We start from the raw sequence: 25,930 nt of genomic DNA on the forward strand, positions 1-25,930 counted from the left end.
CACCTCACCCCGCTTCTAGAGCGGGGAGGTTTCAGCCCTTTCACCTTCTACCCGTGCGAGAGGCACTGCACGGCGAGAGGAGGGTTTGCACCGCCAGTCAAGCTGCTTTGTGCAGAACTGTCACCCGAAATCTGCCGCCGCCAACACTCCCGCCCCCGGAGCCGTGGGTTGCCCACCTCAAGGCGCCGCCGACACCATGCGCGCCGCCGCTGGCCGCGGGCGCCTCTCAGGACCGCGCGCGGCGCACACAGGCCGGTACTATCCGCTCGACCAGCCGCAGCCGCAGCCGCAGCCCCAGTTCGGCCGCCGCCGCCGCCGCCGCCGCTTCCGCCCCTGTCACGGCGTGACCCGGGGTGGGAGGAGCCGGGGAGACCTGGGAGGAGCAGGGTCCCCGCCTCCGTCTTCGTAGCAGCGGTCGCCCCGCCCTGACCATTTCCGCCGCTGCGCGTTGCGCGAGAACCCGGGTGCTCCGGGAGGAGGCGGGGTCTGAGTGTCGGGAACCCGAGAAGCGCGGGGGGTGGAGCGGGGGGGGGGGGGAGAAAGTGGGGGCCGGGGCGGGGCTCGGGGAGGAGGCGGGGACGCGTGGTCTGGCTGCGGAGGTTGAGTCGGCGCTGCGTACTCTGGAGGTACTGCTGCTGGTGGTTCTCCGCTGAGCGCAGCAAGGCTACCGGTGAGAAATGGAACGATTTGACTTGGTTGGTTAGGTGTCAGCCAGCGGTGGGATCTACAGAGGGTGGTCTCCTCACAAGCGACAGTGACTCTTGTCTCCGCGTCCTGAACTAGTGTTCACGGAACTGGGAAACACCGACCTTCGGAGTCCGTGACTTAAATGGACTCCACAGCATTGTTGTGTATTGATGGTTTGTGAGAAGGGAGAAGTAATTGGGAGCATAGTGGATGGTGGTTTGGGGACGAGATTGGGTGGGGGTTGGGGGAATCCGAGGTAAGCTGCAGTGTTGTAAGAATTCTGTGTTCTTGTCTGGTAGTGTTTATACAGGGTGTGTGTGCAAAAAATTTACCGAGCTATATATACTATTAGCATTTGTGTATATTAGGAAAACTACTAATCAGTTTGACAAAATTGATGTTAAGGGTTTATTCCTTTTATGTTTGTGATTAGTGCTGAGTTTCTAGATTGTAAGCTTACAGATCATAGTTCAACACCACACCCACCATAAAAGCTATGTGTCTCTACCCCGTTACTTATTTACTACTTTTATTATTAATAATTTAATAATGATTAACAAGGGGCTGGGTGGTGGTGCACCTGGTTGAGAGTACATGTTACAGTGCTCAAGGACCCCGGTTCAAGCCCCTCGCCCCCACCTGCAGGGGGAAAGCTTCACGAGTGATGAAGCAGTGCCACAGGTATCTATCTCTCTGTCTCTCTAGCTCTCCCTCCTCTCGATTTCTGGCTCTCTCTATCCAATAAATAAAGATGATTAAATGTTTTTAATGAGTAACAAGATTATAAAATAACAGGGGTATAATTTTATTACAGTTCCCACCTCCAGAGTTCCGTGTCCCATCCCCTCCACTGGAAACTTCCCTATCCTTTATCCCTCTGCAAGTATGGACCAAAATTCTTTTTGGGGTGCAGAAAGTGGAAGGTTTAGCTTCTGTCACTGCTTCTCCACTGAACATGGATGTTGGCATATCAATCCATACCCCTAGCCCGTTTCTATATTTCCCTAGTGGGGTAGGGCCCTGGAGAGGTGAGACTTTGGGACATATTGGTGAGGTTGTCTGCCCAGAGAAGTCAGGATGGATTCATAGTTGCATCTGCAATTTAGTGTCTGAAAGGCAATAAGATATAAAACAGGACAAGTTGTGTAATAATCAGTCACCCAAAGGCAGGAATAGAGCAGACTAAATTAGGGGTCTCTTCTTTTTGTGGGAAGAAGCTAGGAAGTCTATTTTAGGTATTTTCCAAGGGGCCCATGGCTTTAGTAATTTTTGCCTGAACCTGTAGTTCACGTACAGGTGGACTAAAAGTATTGTCTGGGAAGATAATGTCAGAGTTGAGGAATAAGCCTCGAAAGCTGGATTAGGGCAGAGAGTAGCTCCAAAACATGAGGAAACTATATAAATATCATTCACTGTTTACCTCATCAGTCTGACCCATATGTACTCATATGTACCCATATGTACTCATATTCAGCACAGGAGCCTGTGTAACCTCTGAATTCCTGTCAGTCTGAGCTCTCAGTCCATGGTCTCAGCTAGGAACATTCTAGGCTGCACTCATTTCAGGACCAATCTTCCTTCAGAGAGTGGGGGAGTCCCAACCATTGCTGGTTTACACTGAGGGCAAGATCCTGAAGAATCCCACAAGTGGGATTATGATGATACTCCTGAGAGAAGTAACTAGTGATGGTAGAGAGAGGGATCTAAAAGAAATCTAGTCCCATCATATCTATGTGGGAATCCAAAGATTCCCTGACTAGAGCCCCTGATCCTGGGGTGGTATTGGATTGACCAAAAAGGCCATCATGAAAGTGAGCCAGTTTCCTGCCCTTATCCAGCTTTTGTAGTCCTTTCTTTATCTGGCAAAGTTAAACTTTCTTCCAGTTGTAAAATCATTGAGTGTCACTTGTTGTATACAAACCTGTATTGGGTTTATGGGATCTGGCCTCCAGTTAGGGAGGGAATAGACCTAAGGTTTAAGAGGAATCTAAGTTAACCTTGCTTTTTGCTGCATTTTACTTGTTTGATGATTATAATAGAGTTTTCATAGGGGATTTATTTACTTTTATGAAAGAAAATACAATAGGGGGAGTCGGGCAGTAGAAAAGTAAATACTACAGAAAGATAAAGATAAATAAAGAAAACAGCATGAAAATATAGAAATAGAAAAAAAAAGAGCAATAGTAGTTCAAGATGTTCCCAGAAAGAGGAAAAAAAGGAGTATAAAGTATCATCTGAATAGTTCGATATTTTTTCTACAGCTGAAGGATATGACTGACTGAACAGAGACCCCAATCAAGGCACAGAATTTTAGAACTGAAAAAGCTGGGGGTGAGTGAAAGCTTTAAGACAGAAAAAATATATAGATCATATGGAAAATATCAGAAACAGAACATCTTTGAATTTAAGTAGTGACTCTGGAAGCTAGAAAATATTGGAGTAATCCTTCTAAGGTATAAGAGAAGACAGTTTCCTACTAAACATTATAGACTCAGAAAATCTTTTTCTTAAGGATAGGGAATACTATGCACATTTTATACATAAAAGTACAAAAAAGGGGGAGGTGGGTGGGACGGTAGCACAGCAGGTTAAGCACACATGGCACAAAGCACAAGAACCTGTGCAAGGATCCTGGCTCGAGTCCGGCCCCCCAGCTGCAGGAGGGTCGCTTCGGAAGCAGTGAAGCAGATCTCCAGGTGCCTTATCTTTCTCTCCCCCCTCAATCTTCCCCTCCTCTCTCAATTTCTCTCTGTCCCATCCAACAACAACAACAACAGAAATGACAACAATAACAAGGGCAACAAAAATGGGAAAAATGGCCTCCAAGAGCAGTGGACTCGTAATGCAGGCATGGAGCCCCAGCAATAACCCTGGATGCAAAAAAAAAAAAAAAAAAAAAAGCTTTTCTCCCATGTGCCCTTTCTCAGAAGCTACTAGAGGTTATACTTCACCAATATGGTGGGGAGTGGGAGGCATGGTAACAAAACAGCATCAAGTGACAAGAGGATAATCAGAAAATACTACAGAATGTTACCTGTGTGCCACATCTAGAGAGCTTCCAGCTTAAAGGACTCAGGAGGATCTTCTGTAATATTGGTAGAATCTGAGTATCTGTCAACTGAAGAGACTGAAAGCATATTTGTAGGAGTTAGAGACTGGAAGAATTTAGGATTGAGTTAGTACCAAGTATATGGAAATTTTATACATAAAGAAGACAATAACTACAGAATTTTAAAACTATATAGAACAGAGAACTGATCATAGAATAATGTGTCTTGGGTATGAACAACATTTGCCTACTCATAATGAAGTACACTACATATGTTTAATCAGATATATGCAATCATATTAGAAGGAAAAATGAGAGTTGCTCTGTATGTGTGTATAGATTGGGAAGCTGAAAGAAAGCCAAATACTTGTTTTCTCTAGGTGCTACCTGTTAATGAAAAATCAAGAGGATACAAAATAAGCATGCACATCTGAGATAGTGAATTGAATATCAAGACTCAGGATGGGGAGTGGTTTTGTGGTAGAGCACAAGACTTGCCTGTGTGAGGTCTCCCAACATTACATAAGCTAGAGCTTTGTTCTGTTCTCCCCCACCCCAGAGCACTGCTCAGCTCTGGTCTATGATGGTGCTGGGGATTGAATGTGAGAGCTCAGAGCTTCAGGCAAGAAAGATGTTCACAGAATCATTGTGCTGTCTCCCCAGCACCAAAGCTCTGTATTCTTTTTTTAAATATTTATTTATTTATTCCCTTTTGTTGCCCTTGTTGTTTATTGTAGTTATTATTGTTGTTGTCATTGATGTCGTCATTGTTGGATAGGACAGAGAGAAATGGAGAGAGGAGGGGAAGACAGAGGGGGAGAGCAAGACAGACACCTGCAGACCTGCTTAACTGCTTGTGAAGCTACACCCCTGCAGGTGGGGAGCAGGGGCTTGAACCGGGATCTTTCTGCCAGTCCTTGCGCTTTGTGCCACTTGGCTTAACCTGCTGCGCTACCGCCCGACTCTCAGCTCTGTATTCTGGTTGGCTTTTTCCTTCTTCTTTGTTTCATTAGTTATAATAAACATATTAAAATAAAATAGAAAATAAACGTGTTTTTAAGATATTTACATCTGGGAGTCGGGCAGTAGCACAGCAGGTTAAGACCACGTGGTACAAAGCGCACGGAGGACCTGCATAAGGATCCTGGTTCAAGCCCCGGGCTCCCCACCTGCAGGGGAGTCACTTTACAAGCGGTGAAGCAGGTCTGAAGGTGTTTTTCTCTCCCCCTCTTTGACTTCCCCGTCTCTTTCCAATTCTCTCTGACCTATCCAACGACGATGACAACAAAACAAGGGCAACAAAAGGGAATAAATAAATATTTTAAAAAATTTTAAAAAGATTCATTTCAGGAGTTGGGCAGTAGCGCAGCAGGTTAAGTGCAGGTGGCGCAAAATGCAAGGACCGACATAAGGATCCTGGTTTGAGACCTCGGATCCCCACCTGAAGGGGAGTCGTTTCACAGGCGGTGAAGCAAGTCTGCAGGTGTCTCTCTTTCTCTCCCCCTCTCTGTCTTCCCATCCTCTCTCCATTTCTCTCTGTCCTATCCAACAACAATGACATCAATGGTGACTACAACAATAAAACAGCAAGGGCAACAAAAGGGAATAAATAAATAATAAAAAATAAATTATTAAAATAAATAAATAAAATAAAAGATATATCTCATTGGGAATGAACATTGACTGTTTTCATAACTATTGAACTCTATATTGTGTGCATTGTTAAACTGATTTCAAGGGCCAGGGGACAGCGCAGTGGTTTATGCAATAGGCTTTCATTTCCAAAGTCCCAGGTTCTGTCCTTGGTACCACCATAAACCGGGCAGAACTAAGCAGTGTTTCTGTTAAAATTTTTTTTTCTAAGTAAGCATTTAAATTAATGTGAAAAATTAGAGTGAGATGCTAAAAAAAAAAATCAAAGGCTTATGTTTCAAGAGTTATAAAGAATGAAATATATATTTTTGACCTCTCTTATTTTTTAAAATTTCTTTATTTTTCATGAGAAACTGAAGTTCTATTTAGTTCTGGCTTATGGTAATGTGTGTATCTTCTTTTTAAAAAATACAAACCTGGGAGTCAGGCAGTAACACAGCGTGGTGCAAAGCGCAAGGACCGACTTAAGGATCCCAGTTTGAGCCCCGGCTCCCCACCTACAGGGGAGTCTTCCAGCTGGTAAAGCCGGTCTGCAGGTGTCTATCTTTCTCTCCCCCCTCTGTCTTCCCCTCCTCTCTCCATTTCTTTCTTTCCTATCCAACAACAATGACATCAGTAACAACAACAACAAAACAAGGGCAACAAGAGGGAAAATAAATAAATATTAATATATATATATATATATAAACCCTTTTCTCTAAGATACAATTCAACTTCTTTAAAAAACATCTCCTAATTGTGCCATCTGAGTTGTGCCTACACCATTAGATCCACTGAAAATTAATTTTTGTGTGATTTTTCCCTCTAGAATTTGAAATATGTTTTAATATTGGACTTAGAGATGTAATTAGGTGGTAGAGCACATGTTTTGCATGTATATAGCTCTAAATTTGATCCCTGGCTCCATAACCCAATGTACTGTTAAGTCTTTCCTAAGTAGAACTGAAATACCCTTATGTGACAACATTTTCTACATTTTTTTAATTTAGGTATTAGAGACATCTGCTTGTGAGGTGAAGGTGTATACAAAATCATGGAGGATCCAAAAACTTTGCCTAGTGTTGAAGAGTACTCCAATACTGAGGTACAAAAAAACCAAGTAGTAACACTAGAAGAATGGCAAGAAAAGTGGGTGAACCGTAACATTTCATTTCACGAAGAACAAGGAAATCAGTAAGACATTTTTTGGTTGATCTGTAACAAAGACATGCTTTATAAGAAATTGGCAGGCTAGGGGGGCAGAGGGAGGCTCAGTGGTGCACTTGGCTAAGCGCACACATTACATTGTGCAAGGACCCAGGTTCAAGCCCCTAATTCCCACCTACAGGGGAGATGCTTTTCAATTGGTGAAGCAGGGCTATAGGTGTTTCTCTGCTTTACTTCCTCTCTGTCTTCCCCTCCCCTCTCAATTTTTCTCTGTCTCTATCCAATAATAAATAAGATAGTTTTTTTTTAAATTGGCAGGCTGGTGAAATACTGGGTTTTCAGAAAAGTCATGACATTTTTTACTCTTTCTATGGAAAAATGCATCATGACTTTTCCAAAAACCCAATAGTTCACTTGGATAGTATGCTGCATTGCCATGTATACGATCCAGGTTTAAACCTGTCCTCCACTGCAGTGAAGGAAGCTTTAGTGCTGTAGTCTTTCACTCTCTTTCTACCTCTCTACCACTGTTGTCTCTCCAGCTACACATGATGAGATGAGAATTTTACCCATGTGTCAACAACTATAAACCACTAACACCAAAAAATATATATACATATATATGTGACATTGAGAGGATATGACTAATCTAAGAATAGAAAAAAAATGACTATGAAAATCGCTTTCTTTCTCTCCTTCCCTCTTTCTTTTACATTAATCACTCACTAGGTATGTGACTGAGCAAGTTACTTAACCTCTCAGTTTCTTCCTGTGTAAACTGAGTTACAATTGATATCAAGTACTTTATAGCTAGAAAAGTACTGAACATCATGTAATTATAGTCCTTTTCTCTTTATGTTTAACTGATTGAAATAGAGCAGAATTAAAAGTTGTTATTTTCCTCCCTAGGTTGTTAAAGAAGCATTTGGATACTTTTCTTAAAGGCGAGAATAGACTAAGGGTGTTTTTTCCTCTTTGCGGAAAGGCTGTGGAGATGAAATGGTATGAGCAGAAAAGCATTGATGTACTTTCTTGTCTTAATGATGGATCATTTGAATGAACATTTAACAATATGTAATTATAAAACTTTTATCATCAGGAAATTCACAGGAGTTTTTAAAAATTTTAGTGGGCAATTTCTGATGCATGTATACTTACAGATACTATTCTCAAATGGTAAGACACAGCAGAAACAGAAATATAATCTAGTCTTTCAGTATAGAGTTTCTAAGAAAAATAATTCTTTTGGAATCAATAGGGAATGAGAACAGAAGGAGCAAGTTTTCTCTTTCAGATTTTTGTGCCTGATTTATTATAGTAGCTGGGTTAGGAATTCAGTTAAATTAATGTGTAAACTTACAGTAAATATGGATGTAAAAGTAAAGTGAATTACAGTTTTTGGGTAAAATGTCAATAGTACATGTAGTCCACAATTCAGCTCAACTCTTCTGTCCCCCTAGGAGCACAGGAGAGATTTTGTTACTGTGATTCATTATTATAAAACTAGTGATAAAGAAAATATTTCTTATAATTCTCTTTTTTATCTTTATTTATTTATTGGACAGAGACCACCAGAAATTGAGAGAGAAGGGGGAGATAGAGAGGGAAACAGAAAGAGAGACACCTGCAGCATTGCTTCACCACTTATAAAGCTTTCCCCCAACTAGAACCTGGGTCCTTGCACGTTGTACCATGTGCACTCAACCAGGTATGCCCCTCTTGTAATTCTCTGTGAAGATAATTCACTGTAATTAACTAAATAGTATAGGCTACTCTAGGATCACAAATTATTAATCATTTTCTGTACAGAACTCTTATATAATGATTATGTACGGATACTACTATACATTGCAAAAAGAAGGACTGGGTTGCATAGTGGTTATGCAGAAGGACTTTCATGCATGAGGCACCAAAGATCCTAGGCTCAACCCATAGCACAACCATAAGTCAGAGACTATCAGTGTTCTAGTAAGAGAGAGATTGGGAGGGAGACACAAATCATTGATTTATGTAGTTAAATGTTGAGATCTTTGACTATTAACTGGGGTGGGGGAAGTATGAAACAAAAGCCAGTAACTGAAAAATATACTAATTTTAAAACGCTCTGTTTCCTAGTGAATTTAAAGTCATTTGAAAGTATTTATCAGTCAGTCTGTTACTGTAGCTTAAGTTTCTAGTTTTACTATGAGATTGATAATATTAGGGACAAGGAAGTAGTTTAGAAGTAGAGTACATTCATTTCATGTTGTGATCCTGGATTCAGTCCCAGCGCTTTGTAAATATAAAGTAAACTTATACCTCAATCAATGCAAGTAATCAGAAAAAGAGAGTTAGTTTGGAAACTACCTACAAGAAAGCCATGTTTAGAAACAGGTTGTATTAAGTATTAACAATCTAGCTTTTTGCAGTTAAGAAACATTATGAAGAAACAACCAATTAAGTGTAATTGTTGAATATATGGGGTCTAATTTTAAGAGATTTTATTTATATTCATGAGAGACAGAAAGAAAGAAAGAGAGAGAGAGAGAAGCCAGAACACTGCTCAGTTCATCATATAGTGGTGATAGGCATTGAACTTCTGATCTCTGATGCCCCAGGTATCAAAGATTGGCGTACTACCTCTGGGGGATCGGGCAGTGGCACAACGGGTTAAGCGCACACAGTGGTGTACTACCTCTGTTGTTTGAAATACATGGAGAGTTTAAAATACAAATATGACCTATTTATTGATTACATGCTTTCTAGAAAATATGAAAGGCAAGTTATTGGCATTTCATTTTATCAACATGTTCATGTTCTCATCACATTGAAAATATGTGGTTGGGCTAGGGAGTTAGAATAACAGTTATGCAAAATATTTCCATGGCTGAGCTTCCCAGGTCCCACATTCAGTCCTTGGCACCACCATAATCTAGAGCTGAACAGTATTCTGGAAAAGAGGGGAGGGGAGATCCGGGGAAGGGAAGGGAGTAGAAGGTTTTATATAGGGAATAAATAAAGTCAACACCACTCTACACTTCTAACTCAGTGATATATTAGGAAACAATTTTGAGTAAGATGCAAATTTCACATTTGTTTATTTTATGTGCAAAAAGCATGAAATGAAAACAGAAAATGACCCAGCTGAAGTAGACTTGTGTGAGCAGACAATGCGCACATCTCACACATCTCCAGGACACTTCAGTCTTCCCATTTCACTCCAATAATCCTCCTCCATTATTTCATAATAATTCAGAAGTCGCAGTCATTCTAATGCCCACTTTCACAAGCAAACAAGTTTTTCTCAAGGTAAAATGCCATCTTGGAGTATGTATATGTTCCATTTAGCATGTGTAAAACTGTGCTACTTGCCACTGCTTTTTCTTTCTGGTGTGGCACTGATAAGTTTTTAGATGTTGTGGCCCATAAATTCTCCCATTTCTCCCAAAAACTTTGTGACTTTCATTGAATGCTTTTTAGGAAGGTATAAATGCTATGTAATAGGAGAAATTTAACAAAATTTCCAAATAAGTATGTGTATTTGCCTAACTAGACAAAATTATTATTGTGGGGGCCAGGTGGTGGCACACCTGGTTGAGCACACGTTACAGTGTGCAAAGACCTGGGTTTGAGCCCCCAGTCCCCACCGATGGGAGGAAAGCTTTGTAAGTGATGAAGCAATGTTGTAGGTGTCTCTCTGTCTCTCTCCCTCTCTGTCTCCCCTTCCCCTCTCAATTTCTGACTGTCTCTATCCAATAACAAATAAAGATAATACAAAAAATACCTTAAAAATTATTGTGTCTAGGCATGTATCCTAGCAATCCTGTTTTCTGTAGAATCTAAGATGTCTAGACTGTAAATTCTATCATTTCAAAGCTTACCAGGAGAATACTAGTTATCCTCATATGTCATTGAAAATAAATGGAAATTGAAAAACTGTTGTAGAAATGGAAGCTAATATTCCAGAGCCAGATAATCTAGTATGGTAACTACTAGTTACATGTTGCTATTTAATCACACTACACTAAATTATGGAACTAAATTATGGAACCAGATCACACTAACCACATCTCAAGTGCTCAGTAATCAACTTGGCTACCAACTGCTGTATTGAACAGAACAGACATAGATATTTATATGATCATAGAAAGTTCTAATGGAGAGAGGTAGTAAAAGGAATTTAAAGAGTATTTCTAAAATAAATTACCATATAACATAAAATTTGAAGTATAAATATATATATACACATATACATATATATATTCCTAAAAGCTCTATGAGGCCCTATGAACTTGAATTCTTATTAATTCCCCAAAAGTAAGGAAGATGGATGCCTAGTAGGGCAGACCCATTGGTATAATGCTGCATTTGAAATAAAACCAAGTGTAACTATATGATTTTGTGTAGGCTTGCAGACCGAGGACACAGTGTAGTAGGTGTGGAAATCAGTGAGCTTGGGATACGAGAATTTTTTACAGAGCAGAATCTGTCTTACTCAGAAGAACCTATCATGGAAATTCCTGGAGCCAAAGTATTCAAGGTTTGTTTTGGTTTTGCTAAATAATTATTGTCATATCTTTAGAAAAACAATTTTGGGGGTCCTGGGTAGAGGTATACCTAATCCAGCACACATGTTAGACTGTGCAAAGACCCAGGTTCAGTTCCCTAGTCCCCACCTACAGGTAGAAATCTTTGCAAATAGTGAAGCAGTACTGTGTCTTTCACTCTCTACTTCCCCCGTCTTCTTGATTTCTCTGTTCCTATTCTTTAAATAAATAAATAAAAGAGACCATTTTCCTCGGGATGACTAAGTGATAATACTGGAGAAAAGTTAATTGGATGATCCTACCAGGTACACATTATAGACTGTGAAGAAGTAGGGCTTATAGAGAGATGCTAGCTAGCTGACTAGTTAGATATAGAAGACGTGTATATAAAGCTGAGGTTAAAAAAAAAAAATCTCTACTCCTGTTTTGGATTTGATTTTTTTAATTTATAAAAAGGCATATCTATGAACCTATCACAGAACCTACAAAAGATACTGAAGAAATAAAAACAGAGTTCATGACCTAAAGAACTTTTTTTTTTTTTTTTTTGCTTTTTGCCTCCAGGATTATCACTGGGGTTTCGTGCCTGCACTATGGATCCACTGCTCCTGGTGGCCATCTTTTTTCCATTATTGTTGTTGTTGGATAGGACAGAGAAAAATTGAGAGGGGAGGGGAAGATAGAGAGGGAGAGAGTAAGATAGACACCTGCAGACCTGCTTCACTGTTTGCAAAGTGATAACCCTGCTGGTGGGGAGCCAGGCTCGAAGTGGGTTCCTTGCGTCGGTCCTTGCGCTTTGCTCTGTATTCACTTAACCCAGTGCACTACCACCCACCCCGCCTAAAGTACTTTTTTTTTTTTTTTACCTAAGAAGAGAAGCTCAGGGAAAGCAGTTTGTCATGCACAAAACTATCTATAATGACACAGGATAATTCAGTTTGAAGGTGCTTTGTAACATGTAATAATAGGCGTGGGGCAGCAGGGTGTTAAGTCTATGGTCTTAGATGCCTTCTGAAACTGGTACTTCAGCCTGAAACTGGTACTTCAACCTGGGTTTTCAATGGAAGTGTGATGTGGCCAGATTTTCTCTTAGATGAAGTACCTCTGTGACTCCAAATGAAGTGATTTTTATCAGGAAGTAGTGTCTTGGCAGAGAGGAGGGTATAAGTAGTGGTTCAGGAAAGAAATTGTTTTCTCTTGCTATTTACTTATTTATTTATATGAGAGGAAGGGAGATGAGAGAAAGGAAAAAGGAGAGGGAGAGAGAGGCTGAGACCAGAACACTACTCAATTCTAACATATGGCGGTGCTGTGGATTGAGCATGGATCCTCTGGGACCTCATGCTTTAATGCAGAACTATCTCACCAGTCCTCAGGAAAGAGATCTTAAAGGCTTGAACTAGATTTATAGAGGTGTATATGAGTAAATTAAAGCAATGTTTAGATGGTAAGATTTCATAATTATTGAGTGGAGATCAAAAGGGTAATAAGTTCACATTTACAACTCAGGTGAATGGTTGGATGATAGAAAATAAAGGTGAAGCAGATGGAAAGCAGAGAAGGGGGCCAGGTGGCGGCACACCAGGTTAAGATCACATAATATGAAAGGCAGAGAAATGAGTTTGTCCTGGAGATGTATGTGTAAGTGACCTGTGCAAAGATGAAAGTATAACAACAGTTTCATGTCTCTGAGGCACCAGGCTGAGCTGGGGCTGGAAATCCCTGATTTGAGAATTGTCATAGTCCTAGGGTCAGAATGATCCCATGAAACCACATCACCAGTTTGGAGTAATTTAGAAATGATGATCACCCAAGTGAGAACAAGCAGAAAGTGTTCAGACTGAGCCCATTCACTTGTATTTGGCAGAGGCTCAAAGGCAGATAGGGAAATGGCAAAGCCCTGGAGTGAAAACCAAAGTTTCAGATAAATCCTGGTTGAAAGTGACTTATTGACTTGGGGAAGCTGAATAGCTAGAGGTGGGCATCCTATATGTTTGTTTTATTTTATCTTATTCTATCTTATTTTACTTTATTATATACAATTAAGTTTCAGTGGAGGTTTTCATACTTATTTTTTAGAGAGAGAGACGACAGCACTGTAACATCTGTCAATGTGGTGGAAGCGCACTTGAACCTGGGCTGTGCACATAGCCAAGCAGCAGGCTACATAAGTAAACTGTTTCACCAGGCCTCTGTGTGTTTGCTTTAAACAGTGTATTTGGTCTTTACTGATTGACCTTAAGTAGGTACAGGAGAAGGTGATAGAATCACAGGGGTTGGGGCTGGGTGGTGGCGCACTTGGTTGAGTGCACGTTACAAGGTCCTGAGTTGAAGCCCCTGGTCCCCACCTGCAGAGGAAAAGCTTTGCATGTGGTGAAGCAGATCTGCAGGTGTCTTTCTGTCTCCCTCTCTTGTCTTCTCCTGCCTGCTTGATTTCTGGCTGTCTCTATCCAATAAATAGAGATAATAGTAATAATAAAAAGAATTACAGAGGTCAACAGTCTTTAACCACCTACAGAAGTTGCATTTTGATTTCTCACCTGGTGCTGCAGAACTGGTGGCACTGTTCCATTTGTACATTCACTGTTCCTCAAAGGATTCTGTCTTCTGAATATTGAAATTAAATGCTCGTGTCAGTAGGAGACTTAGCAGTTTCCTCCCACCCCATTCTCAGATCATTTGAGTCCCAGGACTTTACTCAGTTTGAAGAAAACAAGCCTGCTTCCAGACACCTTTGGAGCAATAGTTCTCAGCTCTAGTGCCACATGACTTTTCTGTTACCATGAGATGAAAACTTAAGTGCTTATCCCCCATTGGTAAGGTTACACAGAGAAAGGCACAGGCACAGATTGGTAAACAGAGAGGACCTTTATTTTAAAAGGAAGACAAAATACACAGACTTACCTGTCCAAAGGATTTAAAAAAAGAAGAAAAAGGAAGGAATAACAGGTGGGCAAACTCCTGGAGAAAGGGCAGCATTTCCTGCTTCTCCTCTCTGTCCTTTATTCTCCAGTTAACAGGTAGGATAATTGGGCTACAGCTGTCAGGGCCAAGATGCCAACAGGTGTTTGATGTTATCTTTCACTAGACCCTAACCGACTCTCCTCTCTAGCCTACCTTATCCAGGTAGCACTTTACAAATTGCCAATGCTGAAGTCTCACCCCAGGTCAATTTAATCAGAATTCCTAGGGGTGGTGGGGAGGGGTGGTGGTGGTGATACCAGGACTGGAATTCATTGGCTGTTCCCCGGAATGACATTCTTATTTTTGTTTTATCCCACTCTCCCACTCCCTACCTCAGTGCTTCCAGACTGGTTTTCAAAGATCTTCCCTCCTGGAAGATTGCTAAGGGGGAGGTTGGGAGCTAAGGTCCTATGGAGGAATAGGATGACAGTTTAGTGAAGGTTGAGTTGTACTGACACCTATCTTGGGGATATGTGGAATTCTACCCTGTGACACTAATAATCCTATACATCAGCATTTTCTCAATAAAGTGACACTGAAATGGGGGTGGGAAATAAAACAAAAAATGAAAACAAGACTTTTGCTCCTGTCTTTGCACCTCCCTACTTGTGCCTTGTTTCAGAATGAAATTTAATAGTTTATTAAGCAGGGAAGTAGTTTAGCAATAGAGAAAATGCTTTGCATGCACAAGGTCACATATTTGCTCCCTAGCACTACATAAAAACAAGAAAGAACAGAATAAGTATAAAGCATCTTAAATGATAGAGTGATTCTTTGACTCTCTCCCAAAACTTTTTTTCAACAGTTGTCTAGCCTAACTGTCCTACCTCACCCCCACCTTTTCCCCCCATCCCCAGACTTCTCATGTACCTGGGACATGATGGAATCCACGTCCTGTTACCTCCAGTGTTACTCCAGAGTGCACCATCAACCCGCACTCCTGAATTGTTAGTAGATGCATCGAAGCATGTTTTCACAGGTTGCCTCTAGCTGAACCCTCCATAATGCTCCCAGGCAGTTCTTGCTTAGTGTTCTGTGTTCCCCTAGTTTGGGGGTGCACACTAGAACAGTATGGGCCAATCCATGTGTTCCTCTGTACTAAGCCTCTGCCCAACCAGAGTGTCACACCTCAATGTGCTCAGATTCTATGTCAAGTTCACAAGTATCATGAATAACTTCAACTAGCTGATCCATCTCTACCTGCTAACTGATTGACCTGTGTACTTACCTTTTTATGTCTTTGGTTCCAAAGGCCACATGTTCAATTCTGAGCATCTCTTTATGCCACAGCTAAATGGTATCCTGGCCTCTTCATTTCTTGTTTGCTTGCTTCTCTCTCCCCCTTCTCTGTCATAATAAACTGATAAATAAATCTTAAAAATCATGCTGGAACCAGCCAGTAAATGTAGCTCACTTGGATAACGTGCTGCTTTTCCATGTACACGACCCAGCTTTAAGCCTGGCGCCCCTACCTCACTGAAGGAAGCTTTGTTGTTGTCGTCTCTCACTCTGTATCTCTGCCTCTTATCTCTGTCTTAAAAAACAACACAGACCGGTATCAGGATCCCTATTCGAGCTCACGGCTCCCCACCTGCAGGGGAGTCGCTTCACAGGCGGTGAAGCAGGTCTGCTGGTGTCTTTCTCTCTCCCTCTCTGTCTTCCCGTCCTCTCTCCATTTCTCTCTGACCTGTCCAACAACAACAACAGCAATATCAACAATAATAACAACAACAACGATAAACAACCATGGCAACAAAAGAGAAAAAAATAGTTTTAAAAAACAGCAGCAAGAACAACTAGTGTATTGCACCAAAGTAAAGGTGGTGCTTTCACGTGCATGATGGTGAAGGAGGATGGGGGGGGGGGGGCGGTTAGAGGGTTTCACAGAAAACTAAGAAATTTTTCACAGGTACCAACAACTGTATTTCCTATTGACTATAAACTATTAATCCCCTCAATAAAAATATTTTGTTTAATGCTGGTATTTAATATTCCCCCAAATGGATCTAAACTGATCTATGGGATTTAATCCTCTGTATGGCTTTTCTCTATATATAGTTTTTTTTTTAATTATTCAGCAGAAGAAAGAAGATGCTATTGAAGTGCATCAACACTGTTCTTTATGTTTAATTATACACTGTTCCTCTACTACCTTTGTTTTGCTTTGCTTCCTCCCCCCATGACCATTCAGATATTTTCTAACTAACATGAATTTTTTTTTAACTTTTCATTACAGAGTTCTTCAAGGGATATTGCATTGTACTGTTGCAGCCTTTATGATCTGCCCAAGTAAGACTGAATACACTCTCACTCTCTCTACACACACAAACACACACACACACACACACACACACACACGTATATTCCTGAGGTTTTGGCAGGCAGTGTGGGGTAAAGGTAAAAGAAGAGGGCTTTTTATCATGTCTACCCACTGCAGCTGTACCTGTGAAATATTGATTTGAGTCTCTGTTCAACTATTATCCAAGTGTTTTTATTTTTTTAATTAATTAGTTATTTCCTTTTGTTGCCCTTGTTGTTTTATTGTTATAGTTATTATTGTTGTTATTGATGCCATTGTTGTTGGATAGGACAGAGAGAAATGGAGAGAGGAGGAGAGAAAGACAGACACCTGCAGACCTGCTTCACCACTTGTGAAGCGACCCCCCTGCAGGTGGGGAGCCTGGGGCTTGAACCAGGATCCTTACACCGGTCTTTGGGTTTTGCGACACCTGTGCTTAACCCACTGCCCAACTCCCTATCCAAGTGTTTTTAAACATGTTCAAGTGTTCATGTCTGCACACTTGAGAACTTTGTTCTTGAATAGCTTCTAAACTGGAAATTATCTATGTCTTTAACAGATAGGGGAAAGAAAAGGAAAGCAAAGCTGTGTCTTTACTTTCCACCTGGCTCAGTGACTGATGAACTCCTAGTTGCAGAGGGATGGAAGACCTCATCTCCTAGGTTCCTCTTTTGTGTGCCCAAGTCAAAGCAGAAGGGGTAGACTGCTGTCACCAGACCCTAAAATATGGGAAAAACAGCCACATAGATACAAATCAATAGACACTAGCAAAGGAAAAAGCAGAAATGAGGTCTCAATTCCTTAACTGGTGAATTGTCAGCATATGCCTTGAAGTACACTATTTACTTTGTTAATCATTTGATTTTTCTCATATCAAATACCTTTTTTTTCTTTCTGGTAGGGCAAATGTTGGCAAATTTGATAGGATTTGGGATAGAGGAGCATTTGTTGCTGTTAACCCAAGAGATCGTAAACGGTTAGTATTTTAGTTTCCTTGATTATACTGGCTTTCTTTTTTTAATCTTTGTTTAGTATGCTGTACTTCTTCTGTGCTCCAGAAAATTAGTTAGATTTGTACTAGTTTTGAAATCATTTATTGTATTTGGAATTGAAATATCAAAAACATAGGGATCAGGTGGTGGTGCATCTGGTTAAGCTCACACATTAAATGCACAGGGACTGAGGTACAAGCCTTTGGGCCCCACCTGTAGAGGTAAAGTTTCATGAGTGGCGAAAGGCTGCAGGTGTCCCTCTGTCTGTCCCTATCTATCTTCCTCCCCCCAATATCTGTCTCTGGCCAATAATAAATAAAAGTATTTAAAAATAAAAAATAAAATAAAATATGAAAAGCATAATAAAAAGTGGTAATAGAAATATAATTTCCTGTTCAAAACCACTGATATATTTACATAGATATAGCACATAAATAAAGATTATTTTATCTTATGGAGGCAGATTCTGAACAAATAGCAAAAAAAAAAAAAAGCTTATAATAGGCATCAATGAAATCATTTTTAATAGTTTTAATTTAAATAAAAATTAAAAAATAATTATTTCACCAGTAAGATTTATTGCCAAAACTAATTTCTAAATATTCGAGTATACCACTCTGCTTAATATACATTTTTTATATCTATTTTGCTTTCTTTTTTGTATAGGATAGAGAGAGGAGGGGAAGATAGAGAGGGGAAGAAAAGGATAAGACACCTTCAGACCTACTTTACCACTGTGAGGCAAGTGAGGAGCCAGTGCTTGAACCCAGATCCTTGAGTGGGTCCTTACACTTCTTACTATGCACTTAACCCAGTGTGCTAATGCCCAACCCCTCTTTTTTTTTTTTTTTTTTTGTTTCAATCCTTTTTCCTTTTCTGGAAACTTCATCTTCCTTATATACCTCAGGTACTATCCTTTTTGTTGTTGTTATTGTTGCCTTTGTTGTTTTTTATTGTTGTTGTAGTTGTTATTGGTGTTGTCGTTGTTGGATAGGACAGAGAGAAATGGAGAGAGAAGCAAAAGACAGAGGGGGAGAAAAAGACACCTGCCGACCTGCTTCACCACCTGTGATCCTTATACTGGTCCTTGCGCTTTGCACCACATGTGCTTAACCTGCTGCGCTACTGCCTGACCCCCCCCCCCAAGATACTATTCTTTTTTTTTTTTTTACTTGTTTTTAAAAATTTATTTATAAAAAGGAAACACTGACAAAACCATAGGATAAGAGAGGTACAACTCCACACAATTCCCACCACTAGAACTCCGTATCCCATCCCCTCCCCTGATAGCTTTCCTTAACCCTCTGGGAGTATGGACCCAAGAAAAAAAGAAATAAGAACAAGAAACAAAAGGCCAGCAAAATAACTCACTTGTCTAGTTTACTACTTTGCCATCATTTTTATGTGTGGTCCTCTTATCTGTGGGGATCTGGAAGCAGGTCTTATTTTTGCTTCCATCTTTACTATTCCCAGCTTAGGCAGGTGCCATCATTTGCTGAGCCCATTTCTGGTTTTTAGAATGTGAATCAACATCCTGTGTTTAATAGGATTAGGAGCAATGATGTCTATGAAAATTCTAGCTGTCCTCTACCTCTCATGCACTTCAAGTTTTGCTCTGATAGAAAAATATAACGTGTCTTTTTCTGTGTTCTTTTTAGCTATGCAGATATAATGATGTCTCTATTGGGAAAAAAGTGTCGCTACCTCTTGTCTGTTCTTCATTATGATCCCACTAAACATGCAGGTAAAGAGTGGTTTTGTATTTTCTAGTCACCTCTTGATTTAAGTCTATCCTGAGTAACACTGTATTCTCTTCATTTATCTCATAAAAGCTTACTGCTTATATACATGAAAATGAGTCTATTTTTGGTTAGAGGGATATGTATCTTTTTGTATTCCTTTCCAAGTTTGTTTACCATTCACAGTTCAAATTCTAGCAGAAGAAGGTAAATGAATGTTGTCAATGTTAAAGAGAAACCTCATGGACCCGGGAGTAGGAAAAAGGAAAGATCTGGTTGTTCTATTGTTGATACATCATATTTGGGAGGGGAGGATGTGTTGGCTGAGTACCTATAAATACACATGCCAGCACCCTCAGAGGAGAAAAGCCTGAGAAATAGGCAGGGGAAATAGTCAGTGTGCAGAGAAATCTCTAAGTTTCTAGTGTTTTTAATTTCTGGAAATGAATACTTTCTATTACATTATTATTTTTTTTTTCCTCCAGGGTTATTGCTGGGCTCAGTGCCTGCACAGCTCCTGGAGGCCATTTTTCCCCTTTTGTTGCCCTAGTTGTTGCAGCCTCGTTGCGGTTATTATTGCCATTGTTGACGTTGCTTTGTTGTTGGATAGGACAGAGAGAAATGGAGAGAGGAGGGGAAGACAGAGAGAGGGGGAGAGAAAGATAGACACCTGCAGACCTGCTTCACCGCCTGTGAAGCGACTCCCCTGCAGGTGGGGAGCCGGGGGCTCGAACTGGGATCCTTACACCAGTCCCTGCGCATTGCGCCATGTGCGCTTAACCCACTGTGCCACCGCCCGACCCCCTCTATTACATTATTTTATAACTACCTTTTGAGCTTGTAAGATGATGCTTTCTTTTAGTCTCACTTTGATATATTTGAACATTTTATTTTCAGAACCTGAGTCTTGTGCATGTACAATTTCACTTCTCCTAGATCACTTTTTCTTTCAGATAGAGAGACAGAGAGAGGGGAAAAAAAGAGTAGAGACACTGTAGCACCATATATGATGACAAGGATCGAATCTGAATTGTGTGCATGGTGAGCAGGCACCCTACCTGCTGAGCTATCTCTTCAGCCATAACATTATTAGCCTTTCTTTTTCTTTTCTCTACTTTTCTTTTCTTTTCTTTATTCCCTTTTGTTGCCCTTATTGTTTTCTTGTTGTAGTTATAGTTGTTGTTATTGATGTCGTCGTGGTTGGGTAGGACAGAGAGAAATGGAGAGAGGAGGGGAAGACAGAGATGGGGAGAGAAAGATAGACACCTTCACCGCCTGTGAAGCGACTCCCCTGCAGGTGGAGAGCCAGTGGCTCGAACCGCGATCCTTACGGTGGTCCTTGCGCTTCGAGCCATGTGTGCTTAGCCCACTGCACTACCTGCCACCCGACTCCCACTATTAGCCTTTCTTGTGGCTAAGCTTTTATTTCCAGGAAGTGAAAACTGTATATGCAGACTTTCAGTTTTTTGGGGAAAATTCCCTTTTTGTTTTTAATTAAGTTTTTTTTAGGTGCCTTGTTTTGTACATATTTCTATATGTATTTTTCTGTTTGAATAAATCAGACCTTAACAGTCATTAAAAGGTGAAACCTAGTAGTATGGCAAGTAGCTTGTGGAGCACAGGGTTTGCTTGTCTAAATCTCTTGGTTCAAGTCCCACTGCTACATGTGCTAGAGTGATCCTCTGGCTTCTCTCTCTTTTTCTTTCTCTCTTATAGTATGTAAATAGTGATAAAAGTAATTTCTTGAAAAGAAAAAAAGAAAAAAAAAAAGATCTGTCACCAAGCTAACTCACCAAGTAGGGCATATGCCTGATCATGCATGTGGCCCAGGTTCGAGCTCCTGCATCACATGAGGACCTTCCCTTGGTGCTGGGGTAATTCTCTCCTTTTCTTTGTCTCTCTCTTTATGAATTAAAAAGTCACCCAAGAACAGTAAAATCACACATGTGATGCCTTAGCTCAAAAAAAAAAAAAAAAGGAAAGAAAGAATGAGAGGAAGGAAGAAAAAAGTGAGACTTAGTCTCCATAACTAAGTTTGGGACTATCAGATGAAAACAGAAAATAATGGATACAGACATTAGCTGTGTGTGTGTGTCTGTGTCTACACCACTGCTCAGTTCTGTCTTCTGGATGGTAGTACAGTGGATTGAACCAGGGCGCTCAGACATGAAAATGTTTTTTTTTTTTCTTCCTTGCATAACCACTATATTATCCTAGCCCTCGGAGCTGCTATTCTGATTAAATTCCACTCTTAAACTAGAAGTTTGTAGTCTGGGAGTTGGTGAAGTAGATGGAGGATTGGGCTCTCAAGCATGAAGTCCCAAGTTCCATTCCAAGTAGCACATTGACCAAAGTAATGCTCCAGTTCTCCTTCTCTCTCTTTCTCCTCCTATCTCTCTCATTAGCAAAATAAAATAAAATAAAATAAAATAACTAAATGTCTTAGAATAATAACTCAGAAGGTGCCACCTAGATACTGAAGCTCAGTATACTGCTCCAGAATTGGGCAAAAGCTTGGTTCCTTTAAGGTAAGTGACTGCACACCTGACCTGAGTTCAATTCCTGGCATTACAGTCAATCCATAGATATAATAAATGATCCACAGCAAAATAGAAGGAGAATATAGAATGTGGGTAAATACACAGAGCATAGAAAATAGAATCAACACTCCAAAAGATGAAGACAATCCCAAGGAGATTTGATAGTGAACTCCATTCTGATAACATTGTTCCCAAGTCCAGTACTGGACTGGGCATCTCAGCTAAGCAGAAGATAAATCACCTAACATTTTCTTTCCCTTTGGTATGAGATATACAAAAGTAAAAGTAGTAAAATCTGCCATGCCCTTATCTACTTGGATAGTAAGTAGTGCATAAAATAACTCTCTCTAGCTTAGAAATAAGTTGAGAAGACAGCGAGATTTTATTTCTGTAAGAATTAGGTCTAGGTAAGGAGATAGTATAATGGTTATGCAAAACAAGTTTCATACCTGAGCCTCCAAGGTCCCAGGTTTAATTTCTGGCACTGTCATAGGCCAGAGCTAAGCAGTGTCTGGGAGGAAGGAAGAGAAAGGAAGGAAGGAAGGAAGGAAGGAAGGAAGGAAGGAAGGAAGGAAGGCCCCATAGAAAGTTTCTTTTTTTTTATTTTTTAAATATTTATTTTATTTATCCCCTTTTGTTGCCCTTGTAGTTATTGTTGTTGTCATCATTGTTGAATAGGACAGAGAGAAATGGAGAGAGATGGGGGAAGACAGAGAGAGGGAGAGAAAGATAGACACCTGCAGACCTGCTTCACCACTTGTGAAGCAACTTCCCTGCAGGTGGGGAGCTGGGGGCTCGAACTGGGATCCTTACGCCAGTCCTTGCGCTTTGCGCCACCTGCGCTTAACCCGCTGCGCTACAGCCCAACTCCCAGAAAGTTTCCTTTGGGGGTCGGGCGGTGGCGCAGTGGCGCAAAACGCAGGGACTGGCATAAGGATCACGGTTCGAGCTCCCGGCTCCCCACCTGCAGGGGAGTCGCTTCACAGGCGGTGAAGCAGGTCTGCAGGTATCTTTCTCTCCCCCTCTCTGTCTTCCCCTCCTCTCTCCTCTGTCCTATCCAACAACGAACGACATCAACAATGGCAATAATAATAACCACAACGAGGCTATAACAACAAGGACAACAAAAGGGGGAAAAATGGCCTCCAGGAGCGGTGGATTCATGGTGCAGGTACCAAGCCCAGCAATAACCCTGGAGGGAAAAAAAAAAAAAGAAAGTTTCTTTTACTATATTTTTCTTTCACCTAGGCCCACCATTTTATGTCACAGATGCTGAAATTAAGAAATTGTTTGGTAAGTTATGGGTATGTAGTATGAACTGTACATTAAAACCAATAGTTCACTGTTCTGAGGTATTGACAAACTATAAGTATCTATTGATAAAAGTCTGTAAAATTTAAAAGTCAGAATTATGATAATTTCCAAAGCAGGCTCAATCTCTGTAATACGCCTTCTGAACTAAGTATTAGGATTTTAAGGACATTTGAATTCTTCTAGAAAGACAATGTTTACTTTTCTTTTTTTCTTTGCTTTTGTTTTGGTGAGAGAGGGAGCTCGGTCCTAGCACTAGGAATCCACTGCTCTCGGAGGCCTTTTTCTCTTTCTTTCTCTCTCTCACTCTCTCTCTTTCTCTTTTTTCATTCAATAGGACAGAGAGAAATTGAGAAGGGAGGGGAGATAGAGAGGGAGAGAGAGAGAGAGAGATACCTGCTTCATTGCTCATAAAGCACCCCTACTGCAGGTGGGGAGCAGGGGTTCCAATCTGAGTCCTTGCTTGGGACCTTCCACATAGTACTATGTGCACTTAGCCAGGTGCACCACCACCTGGCCCCCTATTATGTTTAGTTTCGCTGAGGAATTATAAGTGATAATTCAGAAAATTTTGATTTTAACATTTCCCCATTTTTTGCTAAATAAAATAAATCCATCTATACATACTGTTTTCAAAATATTTGATATCTTTTAGAAGCTATGTGATATATTTTTAAATATTTTATGTATTTTAGAAAATATGTGATGTGTTCTTAAAAGCACTCCTGGTTGTAATTATTCATAAAACTTTTAACTTGTTTTCCTTTTTCTTGTTCAGGTTCAGTATATAACATTCATTGTCTCGAGGAGGTTGATGCTTTTCAAGAAAAGCATAGAAAGTGGGGAATTGACTGCCTTATTGAACGGTTATATCTATTTACAGAAAAGTAAATGAGACATAATGCAAGCAAATAATATCAGCATGTTTTTGAGCAGTTGAAAATTATGCTGTGTAATAAAAGTATAAGTGATTTGAAAAAAATGCCACAAATAATATCACAGATCTGTGCTCAAAATGGAATTAATATTTTAGAAAATAATAACTTTTTTAGAAAAAAAACACATACTAAAGTAACTACCTTGGAAAATTAGAGTATGATTGGGAGTGGAAGATTATGTTTTATTACTGATGACAATTTTTTATAATTAGCATTTACTGCTTGTTTAATTAAAAACTGACCTGGGTTCAAGCTCCTTGCCACCACATGGAAGAACCACATAAAAGGAAAGCTTCATGAGCAGTGGGGCAGTGTTCTGGTATCTCTTGGTCTCTCACTCTTTATATGGAAACAACAAGAAAAAAACAAAAAACAAAACAACAACAACAAAAATGATTCCTCTAGAAACAGTTGACTTTTCCCAGTGGGAAAATTTTTCTTTCTTTTTCTTCTATTTTTATTTGACAGAACAGTGAAAAATTGTGAGGGATAAGGAGATAGAAAGGAAGAGAGAAAGCTAAGACACCTGAAGACCTGCTTCACACACTTGTGAAACATACCCCCTGAAAGTGGGGAGCAGGGGCTCAAACCTGGGTTCTTGCAGATGATACATGCACTTGACTGGGCTTGCCATTGCCGGATTCCCTGGAAAATTTTCTTTAAAGAAAATAAATAATGTGCATATAACCTGAAATATAATAGATACAGAAAAATTTGTTTTCTCTATAAGAGGAAGTGCAATACTTTCATAGGGCCCAAGGTACAAAAAAAAAAAAGTGGTCTAACGAGTTTAATAAGAATCTGAGGTTTAGCCTATTAGAACACCAAATTGCATGCCTGATTCCCCAGAGGTTGTGGGTTCAATATCTGGTGTATATTATAAGAAGTTACAAAAGTGTGTACATGTGCCCCTTCTCTGTCTCTAATAAAATAAGTAATAAATCTTTGTTAACAGAAATTATATACAATATTAGCTTTTACTATAAACCCTATATTGTTCTTAAGTCCTATCCGCTTTTCACATTTTTGCCTTTGTATAATTTTATGTCTAATGGGATCAAGAAGTAGATGTTAAAATCAATAAACCAACTTGTATGGAACAAAAATTTTCTCAAGCTGTAAAATTAATTTTTTAAAGTTTTTATGTGAGTTTGGTAGTTTTTTTTCTCTCTCTCTCTCTCTTAATCTCATTTAAATGATAAAGTCTAATGAAGTAGGATGTACATAAGGACATTCAATAGGGAAGTTTAGAGTCAAATTTTCTTATTTTCATTAACAATCACATTTTGTTAAGCCAGACATTATCTAGTTACCACCTAGAACCTACATGATTTATTAGGTTATTTAGTACCTGTCAGTAGAATGGTGTGTTTAAGAAGTTAGTGAAGTTTGTCTACACATGCATGCAAATGCTCAGTGACTGAATTAAAGATTAATGATGTTTACGGATTGCTTTAATGTTGATAAAAGCTGTAGATCTTCTCCCAATATTTATGTCATAAATACTGTTTGAGCTAGGGCCTCAGCACACTGAAGGAAGAGAACTTCAGAGCTGTACTCTTTTTCTTTTTGCTTCTTTGCCTCTCTGCCTCTGTCTCTATCTAAATAAAGGAGAAATAAAAAGGAAAAAAATGTCATAAACACGAAACATTGTGGAAACTTCCTTAGGGTTCAGAGTTGTTGACCATCTTCCTCTTCCCTGTATAGGAACTGCTGACCTAGATGTTCTTTAGTCTTATTCCAACAGTGTCTCCCAACTACCATTGGTTCTTATTTCTCTGAGACCTGCTCACTTCCCCTATAAATTCTGAGAATTTATAGACACTATGATAGTCTTACTTAACTTGCCTTTATAACCAGTTGAACAAAAGACAGCTAACCTGAGCGGGCCAATTGTATTATCTTCAGAAAAAGTTTTGAACTGGGTAGAAAAAAGAAAAACCCTTACAGTGGGTAAAACTGTAAGTTATAGACCCAGGAGTTAGGAATTGCTGCAGTGTATACACCTGAAAAGCAGAGAATGCTGATCTGCAGAGAGGTGAGAACTGGAAAGAAACCTCAGGTGTTCTGTGTTTCTACTTTTATG

At 40.0% G+C, this 25,930-nt stretch overlaps 2 protein-coding genes across 5 annotated transcripts in view; one reads left to right on the forward strand and one right to left on the reverse strand.

The window, feature by feature from the left end:
- KDM1B (lysine demethylase 1B) overlaps window positions 1–359 on the reverse strand; it is a 45,923-nt gene extending 45,564 nt beyond the window's left edge. The window contains exon 1 of the mRNA XM_016195296.2: window positions 177–359. The gene's annotated coding sequence lies outside the window, so the exon portion shown is untranslated. The remainder of the gene's footprint in view (window positions 1–176) is intronic.
- Window positions 360–545: 186 nt separating this feature from the next.
- TPMT (thiopurine S-methyltransferase) lies at window positions 546–24,948 on the forward strand. 4 transcript variants are annotated; one of them, XM_060189310.1, is made up of 10 exons: window positions 566–670; window positions 2,949–3,018; window positions 6,379–6,562; window positions 7,445–7,537; window positions 10,922–11,054; window positions 16,262–16,314; window positions 17,226–17,300; window positions 18,975–19,060; window positions 22,844–22,888; window positions 23,685–24,948. In XM_060189310.1, exons 3-10 carry the CDS (start codon window positions 6,423–6,425, stop codon window positions 23,795–23,797), a joined length of 738 nt encoding a protein of 245 aa, XP_060045293.1. In that variant the 5' UTR covers window positions 566–670; window positions 2,949–3,018; window positions 6,379–6,422; the 3' UTR covers window positions 23,798–24,948. The 4 variants fall into 4 exon arrangements, with proteins under 4 accessions (XP_007539340.1, XP_060045293.1, XP_060045294.1 ...); XM_007539278.3 differs by lacking the exon at window positions 2,949–3,018 and having other exon boundaries at window positions 546–670; XM_060189311.1 differs by lacking the exon at window positions 22,844–22,888.
- The last annotated feature ends 982 nt before the right edge of the window (window positions 24,949–25,930 follow it).

The sequence above is a fragment of the Erinaceus europaeus genome, chromosome 4, assembly GCF_950295315.1.
Source record: "Erinaceus europaeus chromosome 4, mEriEur2.1, whole genome shotgun sequence".
NCBI lineage: Eukaryota > Metazoa > Chordata > Mammalia > Eulipotyphla > Erinaceidae > Erinaceus > Erinaceus europaeus.

Excerpts from the sequence above, each read along its gene's own strand:
- TPMT (XM_007539278.3), top strand. The coding sequence starts at position 6,423 with ATGGAGGATCCAAAAACTTTGCCTAGTGTTGAAGAGTACTCCAATACT. Across the intron at positions 11,055-16,261 it reads CTGGAGCCAAAGTATTCAAG|AGTTCTTCAAGGGATATTGC; the intron begins GTTTGTTTTGGT and ends TTTTCATTACAG. Across the intron at positions 22,889-23,684 it reads TGAAATTAAGAAATTGTTTG|GTTCAGTATATAACATTCAT; the intron begins GTAAGTTATGGG and ends TTTCTTGTTCAG.